General features: G+C 36.8%; 2 protein-coding genes across 2 annotated transcripts; both read left to right on the plus strand.

Annotated features, from left to right (window-relative positions):
- The first annotated feature begins 1,443 nt into the window (after positions 1 to 1,443).
- Positions 1,444 to 4,675, plus strand: LOC145974658 (SNAPIN protein homolog). Its single transcript, XM_083104637.1, has 2 exons — positions 1,444 to 1,649; positions 2,022 to 4,675. Exons 1-2 carry the CDS (start codon positions 1,498 to 1,500, stop codon positions 2,062 to 2,064), a joined length of 195 nt encoding a protein of 64 aa, XP_082960763.1. The 5' UTR covers positions 1,444 to 1,497; the 3' UTR covers positions 2,065 to 4,675.
- Positions 4,676 to 13,820: 9,145 nt separating this feature from the next.
- LOC145974362 (uncharacterized) lies at positions 13,821 to 15,110 on the plus strand. Its single transcript, XM_083104149.1, has one exon. The coding sequence runs from the start codon at positions 13,821 to 13,823 to the stop codon at positions 15,108 to 15,110; it is 1,290 nt and encodes a 429-aa protein (XP_082960275.1).
- Positions 15,111 to 19,100: the final 3,990 nt, after the last annotated feature.

The following is a 19,100-nucleotide window of genomic DNA, read 5'->3' on the forward strand; positions in this document are numbered from 1 at the left end:
GTCATCGCGTAGCTCGACTCAATTTTGCAGTTGCGCATAGAGACTGGAATTACGCAGACTGGGGCAAAGTACTCTTTAGCGATGAATCTCGTTTTTGTCTCTATTCTCCAGACGGACGAGAACGAGTTTATCGTCGTCGTGGAGAACGATTTGCAGATTGTACTGTAAGTGAAAGGTACAGCTACAATGGAGGCTCTGTGATGGTTTGGGCAGATATTTCAGCGGACGCTCATACAGATTTGCACTTTTTTGACAGGAACATGAACGCAGATGTATACGTGGAAGACATACTCCTTCCGTATGTTGTTCCGTATGCACCCTTTATCGGAGAGAACTTCTTGTTTATGCAAGACAATGCTCGACCACACACTGCGAGAAGAGTGTTTGATTTCCTCGATGAAGTTGGCATAAATCGACTTGTTTGGCCAGCAAGTAGTCCGGATTTAAATCCCATTGAGCATTTGTGGGACAATCTCGGCAAGAAAGTACGAAATCACGTACCTGCACCTCAGTCACTGCAAGAATTTCAAAGAGTTCTTCAAAATGCATGGGATGCAATTACGCAGGATGAAATAAAAAGACTAATACAGAGTATGCCTGATCGTATGAATGAGGTAATACGCGCACGAGGAGGTCATACCCACTATTAATACACACATGCGTGCGCCCGTACACACACACACACACACACACACACACACACATACACACACACACACACACGCCACAAGGAGGGTTTGGAGTCTTTAAATACTGTGGAGCTGACGAACCACGGGGTCCTTATCCTTGTGGTATACAAACGAGCACACACACACACACACCTAAATTAAATTGAAATTATGTGCAACCATTTTTTTTCAAAATAGCGGATAAATGAAAGCATACAAAACCGATAAATAAAGGTTCCCGCTTTGCTCCAGTGCGTGGCGTGAATCAGGTATCGCAGCCCAATGGGACGAAATGCATGTGAAAGTGTGGAGTATCACCTTTACAATGCTTTTTTACCGAGCTCGATACGATAATTATTCGCTGAGCTGCAAATTGAAGAAGAAAAAAGAGCGTTTTTAATTAAATTCGGAATAACTCAGCGAAAAATCATCGTATCGAGCTCGGTAAAAAAACATTTTAAAGATAACACTCCACACTTTCACGAGCATTTGGTCTCATTGGGCTGCGTTACCTGATTTACGCCGTGCACCGTCCCAAACTCGATCCTTTAATAATCAATTTTACATCCTTTCACTTCCTTATCCGCCATTTTGAAAACAATGGCTGAGCATAATTGCCACTTAAATATTCTTAAAGTGGACATTACAGCCTTCATTTTGTTTTTTTAAACATATTTTTATCATCATTATTTACCAAGTTATGATCATTTAAAATTTGATGAAATTTTCTCAAATTTTAGGTGTACCGCTTTTTTTGCGGGTGAGTGTATATATATATATATATATATATCAAGAGACACGGTAGTGTCTACTTCACTACAGCTATAACATGGACGTGGACACAGCGAGTGACAATACATCTATCGACGACAAGATAGATGACTTTTGCGAAAATCCGACGCGGGATGCATTAACGGAAGGTCTTATGAGTCTCTTGAAACTTACGGTGGATCAACTGGACGAGAGAATTCGCGCCACAAGGTGACGTCAAGTTTTCTGTTTTCAGCGCGCATGCAATAATAGTAACATTTATTTTTCGCGTTTCTTCTTGCAAATTTACGTATATTTATTATTCTTATATTTCTTTCACAGTATGTACTATTTATTGCAAAATATATGTTTATTCATCGAATTGTAACGATAAAAAATTGCGATTTACTTACACAAGCGACATATATATCTTATTGTTACCTATTTTACAAGAATTCTTGAGCATTTTGAAAATCATTTTCAATTTTCATATATAATTATTGGAATGTTATAAAAAATTGTGCTTCTATCATGTACTACAAGTTGCGTACAAAAGTTGCGAAGAGTATTATTTTTTATGCATAATTATTCTCTTTGTTATAGGATATGTCAAATAGAGCTGAAGCAGCGGATTGTTATTACTTAACATTGATTACTTTGCAAGTTTTATAAAAGAAATTTCTTACAATTTTCACCGTAAATTTTATGGAAACTCCAGTAGTTAATTTATCAGATGAAGAACTTAAGACAGTTTATGATCCTTCTGAGGATTCGTATCTTTTAATAGATGATTTGGAAGAAGATTTAGACATTCTGCATGCGATGAAACCTGTGATTTGTTTAGAAATAGGTAGTGGTTCTGGTATAGTCATCACAGCTCTAGCAATGGCATTGAAAAAATATAATGCTCATTTTATTGCAATTGATATAATCATTATAACATAGAATATTGAAATTCAAAATTTCAAAATTAAAAATAATTTATGCTTTGCGAAAGAAAATTAAAAATGAAAAGTAGTTTATGCAAAAGCATAGAAAGAAAAAATCATCATAACATAGAATATTGAAATTCAAAATTTCAAAATTAAAAATAATTTATGCTTTGCGAAAGAAAATTAAAAATGAAAAGTAGTTTATGCAAAAGCATAGAAAGAAAAAATAAATACTCTATGCTATGATGATATTACATACACACACGCACACGCATGTACACATATACAAACATATTTTTATATCATCATAACGTAGAATATTTAAATTTTCAAAATTAAAAATAGCTTATGCTTTGCAAAAGGAAATGAAAAATAAAAAGTAGTTTATGCAAAGCATAGAAAGAAAAAACAAAGACACATTTATAAAAAATATTCTATGTTATGATGATACACACACACACACGCACAAACGCACACGCACAAACTAATCATGGAAGAAGTAATGGAGTCAGTAATTGAATTATCGTCATCGTTACATGTTGAGGCTGAAGCGATTTTAAAAGAAATCATCATAACATAGAATTTTTAAATTTCAAAATTAAAAGTAGCTTATGCTTTGCAAAAGAAAATTAAAAATAAAATGTAGTTTATGCAAAGCATAGAAAGAAAAAACGAAAAAACACATTTATAAAAAAAAATATTCTATGTATGATGATGTACACACACACACACACATATACACACGCACACACACACACAAACATATTTTTATATCATCATAACATAGAGTATTGAAATTCAAAATTTCAAAATTAAAAATAACTTATGCTTTGCGAAAGAAAATTAAAAATGAAAAGTAGTTTATGCAAAAGCATAGAAAGAAAAAATAAATACTCTATGCTATGATGATATTACATACACACACGCACACGCATGTACACATATACAAACATATTTTTATATCATCATAACGTAGAATATTTAAATTTTTAAAATTAAAAATAGCTTATGCTTTGCAAAAGGAAATGAAAAATAAAAAGTAGTTTGTGCAAAGCATAGAAAGAAAAAACAAAGACACATTTATAAAAAATATTCTATGTTATGATGATACACACACACACACACACGCACACGCATACACATTTAAATATTAATAAAAATTAAAAATATTATTTCTATAACGGGCTGAGGTTCTTGGATTGGAACTTCGGCCTCGGGCTCGTCCTCTCGACCGTCCCGCTCTAGCCCATCGTGCACGCGGTTGTTCTACAATAAAAGAAATATTTTAATGTTATTTTATTTGAATATAATATTTAAAGAAGAACTGCACGGATTAACTATATTGAAAGTTAATAAATCTAATTTTAATATATGTACATTCAGATTCATGAATTTAACATTACGCAAAATACTTTTAGCCTTTTAAAATATAAAAATAATTATTTGTGAATTAAAAATTTCTTTTGTAAAATATAATTTATACGACACAAAAATTCATGAAAATACAAATTTTAATTCTATAGAAGGCTAAAAATACTTTGGGCAATGTTAAATTCATAAATCTGAAAATGTAATAGATTTATTAACTTTTAACATAGCTGATTCATTTAGCTGATTCCTTTATAATTAACGTGCCAATTATATAATTCAAAATTATTTACCTCTTACTTGCCCCGCTGTCGTTATCGGTGACGACGGCGGCGGTGACGACGCTGACGGCGATGGCAGCGGTGACGACGTTGACCGCGGCAGTGGCGGTGGTAGTGATGCCATCGTTGGTGGCGGCGATTCTTTTTGTGTTTCCATTAATTTTTGTGTTTCCATTAATTTTTGTATTTTTTTTTTTAAGTATTATATTTTCTTTTAAAGCCGCTTCAGCCTCAACACGTAAAAAGGACGACAATTCAATTTCTGGCTCCATTTCTTCCATATTGTAGGTTCTGAAAGAATGGAAACATATAAAATATATATTATAAAATATGTTTAGAAATGATAGTAGAAATGATAGATAATAAATGATTAATCTTCATTTTAATCTTTTATTGTAATGCATATATGTATTGTGTGTGCAACACAAATATGAATTACAATAAAAAATAAGTAATTACAATAAGTGAATTACAATAAAAATAGTAAAATAAATTTTTATTCCCTTGTTATCTATCATTTCTTACGCATATGTATTAATAATATAATGTGTTACACTTACTTTTTAGGATTTTCTTCATTTTCCTTTTCGTTAGATCTGAAAATAGAAATGTATAAAATATATTGTACAATATAAAATATTTTTGTATTACAATAAAAGATTAAAATAAAAATTAATTCTTTGTCATCTATTTTTATTATATATTTCTATATTTTTATTATATATATGTATTACAATATGTATTACAATAAAGTGTTAAAATAAAAGTTAACCAAGTATTGTGTGTGCAATACATATGCATTATAATAAAAGATTAAGATAATAAAATATTAAAATAGATTATAAAACATTTTTATAATGAAATAATAGATTGTTATCTATCATTTCTATAAAAAATTTTATAATATTTTATTATTTTATATATTTTATTATTTTAATCTTTATTGTAATGCATATGAGTTGCACACACAATACTTGGTTAACCTTTATTTTAATCTTTTATTGTAATACATATATATGTGTTATACGCAGAAGTACATATAGTTACGTATCGCAACAACTAATGGTTAGTTTTAATTTTAATGGTCTATTTTAATTTTTTATTATAATGCATTTGTATTGCGCATGCAACATATAGTAATATATATGTATTATAACAATCATTAGTTATTGCGATGAGTAATTATATGTATTTGTATGTATAATACATATATGAATTATAATAAGACATTTAAATAAAAGTTAAACAGTATCATGCGTGAAACATATATAATAGAAGATTATAATAAAAGATTGAAATAAAATATATAAAATAATAAATTATATTATAAAATATCTTTATAGATATTATTAATAATCATTGCTTACCTTTTGTGAGTTTCATTATCATTAATTGTTGCTGGTTCTTTTTCGTTTCTGGAACTGTAAATGTATAATATAAGTTATAAAATATTTGTATAAAAATGATAGAAAACGTATTGGTTTATCTTTATTTTATTCTTTTATTGTAATACATATGTATTGCATGCACAACATATACATATTACAATAACGAATTAAAATAAAGATAAACTATTTCATTTCTATAAAGATCTTTTATAATATTTTATTATTTTATATATTTTTAATCTTTTATTGTGCATATTTGTTGCGTGCACAATATTTAGTTAACTTTTATTGTAATGCATTTATATTGCTATATGTTGCGTGCACAATACAAATGTATTATAATAAAGGATTAAAATAATCATTAATTATTGCGATGAATAACTATATGTATTTCTGCGTATAACATATATTTTATGTATTATAATAAAGGGTTAAAATAAAGATTAGCCAAGTATTGTGCATGCAATACATATGCATTATAATAAAAGATTAAGATAATAGAATAATAAAATAATAAATTATAAAATATCTTTATAGAAATGATAGATAAGTGATTAATTTTTGTTTTTATCTTTTATTGGAAGTGAAAATATATAATATAAATTATAAAATATTTTTATAAAAATGATAGATAACGTTTTGGTTTATCTTTATTTTAATATTTTCTTATAATATGTATCACGCGTGCAACATATAATGTGTGTATTACGATAAAAGATTAAAATAAAGGTTAACCAATATTATCTATTATTTGTATATTAATAAAATTTATATATATATATATATATATATATATATATATATATAATGTATTTATATTCATGCTTACCTTTTGCGATTAGCCATTGTAAAAAGTGGAAAATAACTCACTTTTTCTCCGTTCCATTTATATATTCAATGATAAATTAGATAAGCAAAGCAACGATTATTCATTAATGGATTTATAAGTATTAATTGTGAATAATAAATGTAGATTTCTAATGACATATTGATTTGTAATTATCCGTTATTTTTGCAATAAGAATAGCAAAGAAGTTTGAAGGATCTGAATATCTATATAGTAAGCAAAGAGGACCGTCGAATTTTAATGAAATATGACGGGGGTGGTGGCGGGTTCTTTGCTCATTTATTTAAAGATGTTTAACATATAGTACAAAAAAGAGTGATATCCCTAAAAAAATTACCCTTTTAAAAAAAAGGTAAAAAAAGGTGCTAAGTCCGCGTAAAAAACAGTATATGTATTTGCAAAATAGTGTATTATTAACTGTAAAAAACTATTGTAAAAAACCTGTCTCCAAAATAGTGTTATTTTAAAACTGTAAAAAACCTATCTTCAAAATAGGATTATTTTAATCTACAAAATAGTTATTTTAATCTGCACAAAATAGTGTTATTTTAAACCGTAAAAAATTGTTCTACAAATTATTTTAATTTTGTGTAAAATTGTATATCCTACAAAAATAATGATATCAAAAAAATTGCGCTAAGTGAAAATAAAAACTTATAAAAATATTTTAACCAAAAGAAGTTATATAAAATGTTGTTTTAATTTTCTACATTATATCCTAGAAAAATGATGATATCCAAAAATTACGCTAATTGAAAATAAAAACTTAAAATATTTTAACTAAAAAAAATTGTACAAAATAATTGTTTTAATTTCCTACAAATAATATTAAAAAGTTGCGCCAACTGAATAAAAATTTTCACTATAAAATATACATTTCTTTTTTATTTCCAATATTAAAAGAAAAATGATATTAAATGAATTGTAATATATCTATTATAAAAAATCGTTGAAAATATGAACAATCATATACATTGCAATAATCATATGCATATATCCTGAAAAGTTTAATTGAAAAAAAAAAAAGGAAATGATAATACAAAATACAAAATTAAAAATTATTAAAAAAATTAAAAATTAGAAATTAATAAAAAAAAAATACAAATTTATATAAAAATTAAAAATTAATACATATAAAAAAATTTTAGTTAAAAAACTTAGCGCTGCTACGTTGAATAATGTGCTAATGAAATTAGCAGCGCTAAGTTTTTTAACTAAAATTTTTTTATATGTATTAATTTTTAATTTTTATATAAATTTTTATTTTTTTTTTTATTAATTTCTAATTTTTAATTTTTTTAATAATTTTTAATTTTGTATTTTGTATTATCATTTCCTTTTTTTTTTTTCAATTAAACTTTTCAGGATATATGCATATGATTATTGCAATGTATATGATTGTTCATATTTTCAACGATTTTTTATAATAGATATATTACAATTCATTTAATATCATTTTTCTTTTAATATTGGAAATAAAAAAGAAATGTATATTTTATAGTGAAAATTTTTATTCAGTTGGCGCAACTTTAATATTATTTGTAGGAAATTAAAACAATTATTTTGTACAATTTTTTTTAGTTAAAATATTTTAAGTTTTTATTTTCAATTAGCGTAATTTTTGGATATCATCATTTTTCTAGGATATAATGTAGAAAATTAAAACAACATTTTATATAACTTCTTTTGGTTAAAATATTTTTATAAGTTTTTATTTTCACTTAGCGCAATTTTTTTGATATCATTATTTTTGTAGGATATACAATTTTACACAAAATTAAAATAATTTGTAGAACAATTTTTTACGGTTTAAAATAACACTATTTTGTGCAGATTAAAATAACTATTTTGTAGATTAAAATAATCCTATTTTGAAGATAGGTTTTTTACAGTTTTAAAATAACACTATTTTGGAGACAGGTTTTTTACAATAGTTTTTTACAGTTAATAATACACTATTTTGCAAATACATATACTGTTTTTTACGCGGACTTAGCACCTTTTTTTACCTTTTTTTTAAAAGGGTAATTTTTTTAGTATGTTATAACACGACAGATATGAAGAATATCAGTTGATGTATATTAGTTACTATAAATAATTTAAGATACTAATACGGTAGTAATAATTATCTAAGGTTAATATTAAAAAATTTTCTATACAAATAAGTACCTATTGAGACTGAATTCTGAATAGTTTATACGACGTGCTTTGAATTGTGAACAGTCGTCGTCCGTGTTGATGTTGATTTGCACGGTTAGGTTATAGACGTTCGACGGGTCTTTTTGCGTTTTCTTCCCCGTTGGCTCTTTATGGAGGTGAGCACAAATACGTGTATTAAATCTTGATTGTTAAATTGTAGCTAAACGTAAGCCTGATAATCGATATATCGATTGGGCTGCACGTGCTTACTTCTGTATTATTTCACTTCACTTCACGAGGCAAATCTCGGCTCCTGCAAATAAAGAGAGACGTGATAGTTGTTAATTAGTTGCTAACTCTTACAAATAGACAATTAACAACGGTATTTATCCTTGGATTACATGAGGTGCCTGCTCTTTGACAGGTGGTCCAGTAGTATATAATGTATAGCACGGAAACTCTAATTTACGAACACATTCTGGCGAATTTTCACTAGGTCGTCTCTTAAGCCTGAGGAACGTGAGGTGGAGTTTGAAATGCTAACGTGAGGTGATCTATAATTGGAATATGTTCTTCGGATAAAATTAGGATATATTTAGCGCTGTATTAATGCAAGATTGAGTAAATTCTTGATAATAACGCCTAAGTAATATAGATATATACTTATTTGATAATCCATAACGAAATGGAAATTAATAATAATTAAACCTATTAATCGTCTAGTTTGTAAATTTATTTATAATAATAATAATATATATTCCAGTTTTTCACCATTGCGATGGTTTTTTGCGTGTTATGGAAATTAACTGTAGAAATTCAATATAAACATGCGGATTGAATTGAATTAGTTTAAATTTAATCAAAGTGGAAAACTGCGATAGAATAGGGTAGATATAAGTTGAATCTGTGAAATTTAACTGCACTAGCGTATTCGCCAATTAGAGTGGGTCCAGAAATCAAGGACCGGAAGTCCAAATTTCAGCGGCTGCGCAGTAGGTACATGCGCTTGTGGGGGGATGCGCGTGGGACGGGATCACATCGGCTCTGTCCCCCCCCCCAGGTCGTAGGGTCAGATTTTGGATCGGACTGCGCAGTAAATTATGACTGTGTATTTTGGATGCGCGGCAGGGGCATAGGTTTTCTGTCGACCTAACTCACCCCCCTGCAGAATTAGATCTTCTTTTACATCAGATAATTAGCATAATTATAAGAATAACTAAATAAGGTCGTATTAAGACGTATTATAATAAGGCTGTTAATTATAGTTAGTTATGTAAATAGTCGTTGGCATACTTGTAGCATACTGCAAGTCGATTGATATACCGTAGGAGCCTTGTGTGTGTTCTATACATGCTCCTGTTGTAGATTGACATAATTCTATTATTTACATCTGTAAAAGAAATACAATAATTATTAATTTAATGTTACCTGGCGTTTGCGAATGATAATTAAAATTATTATCGATTGTAAAGTGTGAGGCGCACGTGTTTTGACAGGGGGCCTGGCACTAGATACGGTATAGATGCACGACATAATTGTAAGTTGCTAGTCGGGCATTTAGGCCCCATACATATGTGGCGTGTTCGTAAATCCTCTTAAAAGCCTTGGATAGCAATGTGATAATATATGAACATAATTTCGAATAGATTTAGCTAATAATCTATACTAATTGTTAATTTTACATTTCTTAGGAGTTATGAATATAATTGTTTACATATATAATTCTAATATACTTAATAGATAGCGTAAGAGTGACTAATGATAATGAATGCTAATTTTGCGCTGCGCACTTCTTTATAATTGCGTAGATTGGATGCGCGGTCGGGGGAAAAGCTGGTTGACGACCAGATTTACCTCCTTGCTAAATTTGAGTCTATTTTGACTAATGTAATATTAGTATAATTTACTATAATAATTTTATTATAATCTTAAATTCTGTTAGGTGATTATTATAGCCTGCGTACATACTATATGTGTATAAATCGGAGACATGGAGGAAATTATTGATATTCGTCACCTCATGAATAGATTAGTGTCTAACAATGTCACACCAGAAGAACTCGTTAGCTGTGCTCTACGCAATTTGCACTCAATAGAGGGGAAATTTGCGTCAGAGAGTAGACTTGCGCTTAGGAATAATATCCGTGCGACAACCGCGTACGTAAAGTTACTTTATGACTATGGTCAACAGATGTGTCTAGCGCGAGCTTATCTGTTGCATAAAATCAAGGTGTTAGAGGTACGCGAGAACGATCTCTTTTCCGAAATAAGCGTGCTTAGAGGTCTTTCACCTCCCGCTGGAGAAGAATTATCCCTTCTAAAAGATAATTATAATAGAGCACAAGGAGAGAATCGTCCTAACGATCGAGAAGAGGAACATGACTCCGAGTTGGATATAATCTTAGATACACGTATGATAAGCGAAATAGACTTGTCCAGAGCGGCCTTGCAGGACATAAATAAGCGGCTTTAGGACAAAAAGAACGTCCTGATCGATCTGGAACAACAAATGGACGTCGTGTCCAGATCACTTGCGTCTACCGTAGAACGACAAGATTCGTCCTTAAAACTGGAGCAGGACTTCACCCACAGCTCCAGCAGGGTTGAGCGAACCCAGGGCTCAGAATCGCCCAATCGCCCTAGAGTCGGAGACTCTCGAATCTGGTCTCCAAAACCCACAGAAAAAATGGCAATGTCTCAAGGAATAGAAACGAACTTACCGCCTCAGGGGGCCCTCGGATCCCCCAGGGGCCGGCACAGCGGCGCGCCCGACGCTGCTCAGTCGATCGTCCACGGACGTAAATCATGCGAGGGCACTGCGGAGGCGGATTTAGGCAGCGCTTCCGCAGAACAAGTCGCGACTGCCGAGACGGATTTGCTTACCGGAGTAGATTTGACGTCGTGCATACATGAGGACGCTGATCCTTTGGCAGGTGCTGAGATGACGCCTATTTTAAGCACTCGAGAGAAGAGAAAAGCGTCATCTTCCCCCGGTAGCGAGATTGCAGATGATGTTGATATTTCCACTCGAAGACCCACCAAAGCTAGGGTAATTACATCAACGGAATCCCCGGAAGATCAACACATTGAAGAAGAAGCTAGTGGAAGCGAACACGAAGAGTTCGTGGATAAGATGTCTGAGACGGAATTGGATTCAACGTTCGACGAGGGTTTGGATACCTCGTTTTCACAACGTCGAAGTACGAGAGCCTCCGCGAGAAGCAACAAGAAGACGGCTGATTTCAGTCAATTAACAGCGGCGAGAAATCAGAAGAAAAAGGTGATGGAAAGAGATACGGCTAAGGAATCCGAGGGATTAACCCAGACTGAAACTAAGGTAAAATCTTGGAAAATTTCCTCCTCTGAAAGTAAAGAAAAATATATTGACTCGATAGTGACAAGAATACAAGAAGAAGAAGCTTCTAATGATGTTAAAAACAGAAGATCTTCGGTATCATCAAGGTCGCATGACTCAGATAGCGAAGAATTGAGTAGTTTTTGTTCTTCCTATAAAAGTTCTAGAAATAAAAAGGATAAGAAAATGAACGTCGATCGTACGGTTAAAAATCCTATAAAATCCAAGAAGAAAAAGCAAATTCCCATTAGTGTTACTAAAGAGGAAGCAGAGAAAGAAATGTCATACTCTAGAGAAGATTGGCTAAAAATGGATCCTGCCGCGCTAGGCGAGAGGTGTTTGGTCCATTTAATGGAACTCGAACAACAAAGAAGTCGTTGTAGCAATATTTCAGGACGAGTCGCTGGGCGCATGAAAGAAAGTAGGCAAATTGCGACCGAAATTACAATGGCGATGATAGAGAAACTAACGACAGTGGGCGATGTTTTTAGCTTGCGGAATGAGAACTTCTTTCTCAAACAGGAGCTCAACGAGATCAAACGTAGGGAGCACGTGCAAAATAAAGAGATAGATAGCTTGCGTAAGCTGGTAGCTAATCTTGAAAGAGAGGTTAGGTCGCTTAAGGAAGGTTTTGGACCGTTTCCATCCGTGAAGATCGTAGCCCGAAAATTGCCGACTCCTTCAAAGAAAATAGAAAAGGAAAAAGTAAAAGACAGTGCGTCGCCACTGTTCTCTCAACGACAAAATGCAGAGTTTGCAAGCATGGAAGTTGAGTTACCGTCGAGCACTCCTGGTTGTTCAACTAACGTTGAGTACATGAATCGCAAGGAAGACTGGCCAAGCGGAGGAGATACCACTTCGTGGAATACGCAGAAGGATATATCTAAAACAAATAAGGATATACACAAAATTAATAATAATAATACTAACTCTAAGATGACTATTAATACTAATGATAATAGATCTAGCGTAAAATCTCATAGTTCTAATACGTATAATAACATTAATGCTAAGAAAGATAGTGTAGGAGCTAAGGAGATAGCTAAGTCTAGCAAGAAGCATATACGACTAGTTGAAAATATAACACTGGTTCCTCCTGCCCCTGGTCCCACACCTAGCCACACGGAATGGGTGAAGGTTGATAAGAGGGGTAGGCGCATAAATTCAGACGATGTGTTTAGTGCCCGGCAACGTGCTAGTGATAGGAAAAATAGTACTCCAAAATCTAGTAAGAGACTAATCAAACCAGCGGTGGTTACCATCACTAGTAAGATCGGTGGAGCCACCTACGCTGAAATCCTTGCTAAGGCGAGGAAGAAAGTCTCTCTCAGGGATCTGGGAATACAATCTACAGTTGTTCGTAGAGCAGTGAATGGTGCACTTATCATAGAAGTTCCCGGTCCCCAAGGAAAACAGTTGGCAACCACGTTGAAAGCTAGCTTGGCTGAGGCGCTGGGAGACGAGGCCAAGGTGAAAAACCCAGTGGCGAGAGGGGAGTTGCGACTGCGTGGGATCGATCCCTCCACAACTTTGGAGGATATACATGGAGAACTGGTATCTTTGAGCGGCTGTCACCAGAATGAAATGAAGGTTAGTCCCATTCGAAACATGCGCGACGGCATGGGAGTTGCATGGGCCACATGCCCATTGCAGGCTGCGGTTAAGCTTGCAGAGATAGGCGTAGTGGCACTGGGCTGGACAAAAGTTAAAATTGAATTACTAAAGAAACGTCCAGTCCAGTGCTTTAAGTGCTAGCATTTTGGCCACGTTCGGTCCAATTGTAGAGTTGAAATAGATAGAAAAGGAATCTGCTTTAGGTGTGGTTTGGTCGACCATACTATTGATAAATGCGACGCTGACAGGCCTAAGTGCCTTATATGTGAGGAATCGGGGAAAGACTCTAGACATAGAATGGGGGTCTCTCGATGTCTCATGAATCAAGGGTTCTCTACGGAGACACAACCAGTTAGGAAAGGATTGCTTAATAAAATTAGAAAGGATTTACAAATATCTGATTATGATAGAGTCTATTAAAATAATACAAATTAATTTGAATAATAGCTGGAGTGCTCTTGACCTCCTTAAGCAGGTTATGATAGAAAAAGATGTAGGGGTGTCCCTCATCTCGGAACCCCCGTCCGGTCTAAAGGAGAGCAATATTTGTTTTTTGAGTAAAGACAACTCTGCAGCAGTGTTGTGGAGGCCTGAGAGAGCTAGAGAGTGGAATTGCCGGGTTGTATGTCGTGGAAAAGGGTTTATTATGATCTGTCTTGATGATGTGCATATAATCTCATGCTACGAATCACCTAACGTGCGTAATAGTTCTTATTTGCGATTCTTGGATACTTTGGATAGAGCATGTAATGCAGTGATTGGTCCAGTTATGGTCTGTGGTGACTTTAACGCCCACTCCACTCTTTGGGGCTCACCAACCACTGATAGGAGAGGGGAATTTGTAGAGAGATGGTCGGCGGCTAAGGATCTCAGACTGTTAAATGTTGGAGAAGTTTATACATGCGTGAGACCACAAGGTTGTTCCGTGATTGACCTCACATGGGCCTCTCCCTGCCTTCTCGAGCGGGTGGAGAATTGGTCTGTGCTGGAAAATACTGAGACTCTGTCTGACCACCAGTATCTCGAATTCTCACTTAAAAGTTCAAAACAACGATCTGTTCAAAGTAAAGTTAAATTACAAAAGAGATGGAATTTTAATAAGTTAGATTGCGAATTGTTCGGTGAAATCCTAGAATTCTTGGCTAGCATGGAAATTCCTGATAACATAGGGCAGGAGCCTGAGAAATATACGGGATGGCTTATGGATCTTATGAAAAGTGCATGTAATGCGGCTGCCCCCGTAGTAGCACTGAAGAATAAGAGGCGACAGACATATTGGTGGTCGGCAGAGATCGCAGAGTTTAGGAATATTGCGGTTAAGGCGAGAAGAAACTGGTGTCGTAGCAAGTACAGTAGTAATAATGTAGATGTTATTTGTAAAAAAGATGCTTACGCAAAGGCTAAAAAGGCTCTCAGGAACGTTATCAAGAAGGCTAAGAACGCAGCCTGGACGGAATTGATAAATTCTATTGACTCGGACCCGTGGGGCTTGCCCTACAAGTTAGTTATGGGGAGACTCCGTAGGTCTAGTCCCGCCCTTTCTGAGATTCTGGATGAGGGAACTCTCAATAGATTGTTGAACTCTTTGTTTCCTGGGGAACCGACTAATTGGGCACCCCCCCTTGAAATTCCTTCTGCGGTAGATGAGGAAGACTTAGAGGTCGGTACACACGAGCTTGTTAGACTGATAAGGAAACGTCCGAGCAAAAATGCGGCCCCGGCCCAGACAACGTTAAATTCTCGGTATGGAAAAAGATACCGGACATAATATTGAGACATCTCGCGAATCTTTTCACCTCGTGTCTGGAGAGGGGAATCTTTCCAAAACCCTGGAAAAGGGCGATGTTAGTTTTAATCCCGAAGCGGTTGACAACTACACCCGAAGAAGTCAAGGCGCGACCAATATGTTTATTGGACGACATTGGTAAAACTTTTGAAAAAGTTATCGCAGACAGGATAGGCCGCTGGCTCGAGGGAAACGAGGTATCCTCTTTATCTTGTAATCAGTTTGGTTTTCGTAGGGCTAAATCAACCGTTGACGCTCTATTGAAAGTTCGTGAACTGGTTCAGCCTGCTATCGAAGGTAACGACGTCGCGGTTGGACTGGATATATCCAACGCGTTCAATTCGATGCCATGGGGCGTCATTTTAGTGGCTATGGAACAGAAAGGATTACCTGGTTATTTACGTAAAATAGTTGCAGACTATCTTTCCTGTAGATGGATAGTATATAAGAATTGTAAAGGTAGAATTGTAGAACGCGAGGTCCTGGCCGGTGTTCCGCAGGGGTCGGTGACGGGTGGAAACCCCGAGGCTAATATGGCCAGCAACAGGAGTCTGCATTCCTCCTCGTATAAAAAGGCGGATGCAGGGACACGGGTAGGGGCGGATTAGGGCGACGGACATAGTCCCGACTCTGATATCCGACCAAGGGGTGCGCCTTCCCCCTCGTATAAAAACGCGGAGGCGTCCGGTGCCTTTGGTGGATTCGCATGGAATCACCAAGGCATACTGCCCTCTCGATGAGGGCTCGCGTTATCCCCGACCATGGGGCCTCGGGTAGGATACATCTTGGCGGCGAGAGCGCAAGGTGTTGAGGAGTGGTGCATCACCCTCCGGAAATTCGGATGCACATTTGCTTCGAGTCTCGGTTGCCGTCGAGTGGCGCGGTCATATCAGGTGACGGGTCCATCGACCTAGAGGCTGATATGGCCAGCAACAGGAGTCTGCATTCCTCCTCGTATAAAAAGGCGGATGCAGGGACACGGGTAGGGGCGGATTAGGACGACGGACTTAGTCCCGACTCTGATATCCGACCAACAGGGGTGCGCCTTCCCCCTCGTATAAAAACGCGGAGGCGATCGGGGCCTTTGGTGGATTCGCATGGAATCACCAAGGCATACTGCCCTCTCGATGAGGGCTCGCGTTATCCCCGACCATGGGGCCTCGGGTAGGATACATCTTGGCGGCGAGAGCGCAAGGTGTTGAGGAGTGGTGCATCACCCTCCGGAAATTCGGATGCACATTTGCTTCGAGTCTCGGTTGCCGTCGAGTGGCGCGGTCATATCAGGTGACGGGTCCATCGACCTAGAGGCTGATATGGCCAGCAACAGGAGTCTGCATTCCTCCTCGTATAAAAAGGCGGATGCAGGGACACGGGTAGGGGCGGATTAGGACGACGGACTTAGTCCCGACTCTGATATCCGACCAACAGGGGTGCGCCTTCCCCCTCGTATAAAAACGCGGAGGCGATCGGGGCCCTTGGTGTATTGGCATGCAATCACCAAGCGCAACTTCTCCCCTCCGATAGGGGTCCGGGTAGGTTTGGCGGTGCTCCAAGGGGTAAGGGTGATAGACGCACCCCTGCTGATCGTCCGACCTGTGTCCTGGGAATACCCGTTCACGGGCGGCGCTGCTTCCCTCTCGCCGGGGAAGGGTCCCTCCTGGCGGGTGTATTCATAGCCGGGGGGGGGGACAGCAGCGGGTGGGGGTCCCCCCGCACAGGAGTGTCCGTCGAGTAGGGAGTCCTCCTCCTCCCTTCTTTAAGACACAACGGAGAGAAGCTAGCGGCGCATGACTCCTTTCGGAGGTCTTCCAGTGATGAGGGAGTCCTCTGTGCCAACAAGTGTGGGTGAGCCCTGGCGAGAGGGCTAAAAAGGAAGGGCCCTAGACTAAGTGGGGCTAGCGGGTCCCTTAACGAATTTAGGGACTCTATTTTTCCTCTCCGACGCGAGCCACCTTGACGTGGTGGAGAGGCTTAGGCCGCCCCGGGTCTCCGGGCCCATCGGGCTCCCCGCTTCGACACCTCGGTGTCGGGGGGAGTCCGGTGGGTCCTTCGGGCCCCCACTTCGACACTTTCGTGTCGGGGGGGCCCGGGGGCCCGGGGCGGCTGACCAAGAGCTCGCATTGCACTTCCCTCCCCGAAAGGGGAGGAAGGGGGGTTCCGCTCCCTCCGGGCGCCTTGGCCTGATGCGGATAGGGGAAGGCAAACCCTGACTTCAAATACCCGGCCCACCGAGTGCCGTTAGGGGTGAGAAAACGCCCCAACTCATTTCTTATTCTCCTCTCTTTCTATTCTTTTTCTTTTTGATCCCTTCAACCCTACCCTTATTTCCTTTCTAACTCCTGTGCTTGAGTGAATGTTTGTGTGAATGTGTGTATGACGGGTGCCGGACCCCTGAGGACGGCTAAGAGAGGTGATACTCTGATAAAAAACACAACTCATATGGAACATGGACAAGAAAGAAGACAAACGTACCAGCCACAGAAGGATCGGATACTCCAGGGCTCGGCGCAAGGATCCAGTATCGTTCCAGCTGGATCGGCGTCGTCATCGGATAATGGGCTAAGTCCAACGCTGCCGACGAACGGTGGACCCGAACATGCGATCGTCGAAGAAGATCAAGGCGAAAGAAGAACTGACAGTCTTGTATCTGAGTTGCCTGTAACAGAAAAGGTTGAGATAAATGAAAAGAAGGATGTATCTCTAGAAATGGCAACTAAGAAGAAAGTAGGAAGAGACACCCTCCTTGAAAAGTCGCACGGGGTAGGTGAAGATAAGGACACGGAAACTGCATCTACTGTGTCAGAAGGTATGGCAATGGAATGCGATGAAATTAGAGCTACGAAGAGGAAGAAATCGCATTCAGCAGACAGGCATTCCTCTGAGGAGAGCGAAGATGAGGCCCTCAGGAGGGTTAAAGTGTCGAGAAAGCAGAAGATAATTACGGACGAACTAACTTCTACGCTTAAAAAACAAAGTAGATCAGATCCCGATCTGTCTATACGTCCATCTGAGGAAGATATGAGAATAGTAAGGATGAAAAAAGGCTATATATCTAAACAGAAAAGGCTCGAAATAGAGGAAGCTAAGGAAGAGATTGCCCTAGAGAGGGTGGAAGAAAATAGGAGAAAAAAGGAGGAGAAGAATAAGGCAGAGGAAGAAAGGAGAAAGAAGGAAGAAAGGATAAAGGCTGAGAATAATATACTCGCTAAGATCAACGTTAGACCTGCCGCTGAGAAAGATTATATTGGAAATATGACGGCATCAGATTTAGCAGCTATGGCTCTCGAATATCTGGAACATGTGGAAACTATAAGGACAAAGTGTGGCACAATGCAGGGAGCATTGAGTGGTGAATTAAAAAAGAGGAAAATCAGTCTTGATAATATGGTTAAAGCCCTGCAAGCCAAGGCTGAAGAAAATGGAGATCCAGTCTTTCTTAAAGCAAAAATAGATGAGCTTATAAAGAAAAATAGGGAAGAGGAAAAGAAAAAGGTTAAAGAAATTAACGAACTAAAAGAGTTAGTTAATGGCTTAATGAAAGAGAACAAGGAAATGAAAAGAGAATTAAATCTCATCAGAAAAGATCTAAAAAGAAGAGATAGAAAGCAGGATGAAACAGCTGAGAAGAAGGAAGTCAAGAAAAAGAGTTATCAAAAGAAAGAAGAAGAAACGTATACTTACCAAAACAACGAAGCCCGTGTGGCTTGGAAGGATACCTCGACGTCGTCCATGGATGATGGTCCAGTGATGAGGCCACCGTTGAAAGGCAGATCCACCCCGATTCCGAATTCCAACCTGAAACAGAAAAATGAAATTGGTAAGATAAAAGAAAAGGATGAAGGAAATAAAAAGAAGATAAATATCAAAGTAATAGAGAATATTCAAATTAAACCACCCAGGAGAGAAGAAAGGATAATAGATAACATCAAGGAGAGGATAAATCAGGAAGAGGAAGTAGATATGGAGTGGGAA

The sequence above is a fragment of the Camponotus vicinus genome, unplaced genomic scaffold (assembly GCF_025532165.1).
Source record: "Camponotus vicinus isolate PSW18456_S1 unplaced genomic scaffold, iyCamVici1.0 SCAF_7, whole genome shotgun sequence".
In the NCBI taxonomy this organism is placed as follows: Eukaryota; Metazoa; Arthropoda; class Insecta; order Hymenoptera; family Formicidae; genus Camponotus; species Camponotus vicinus.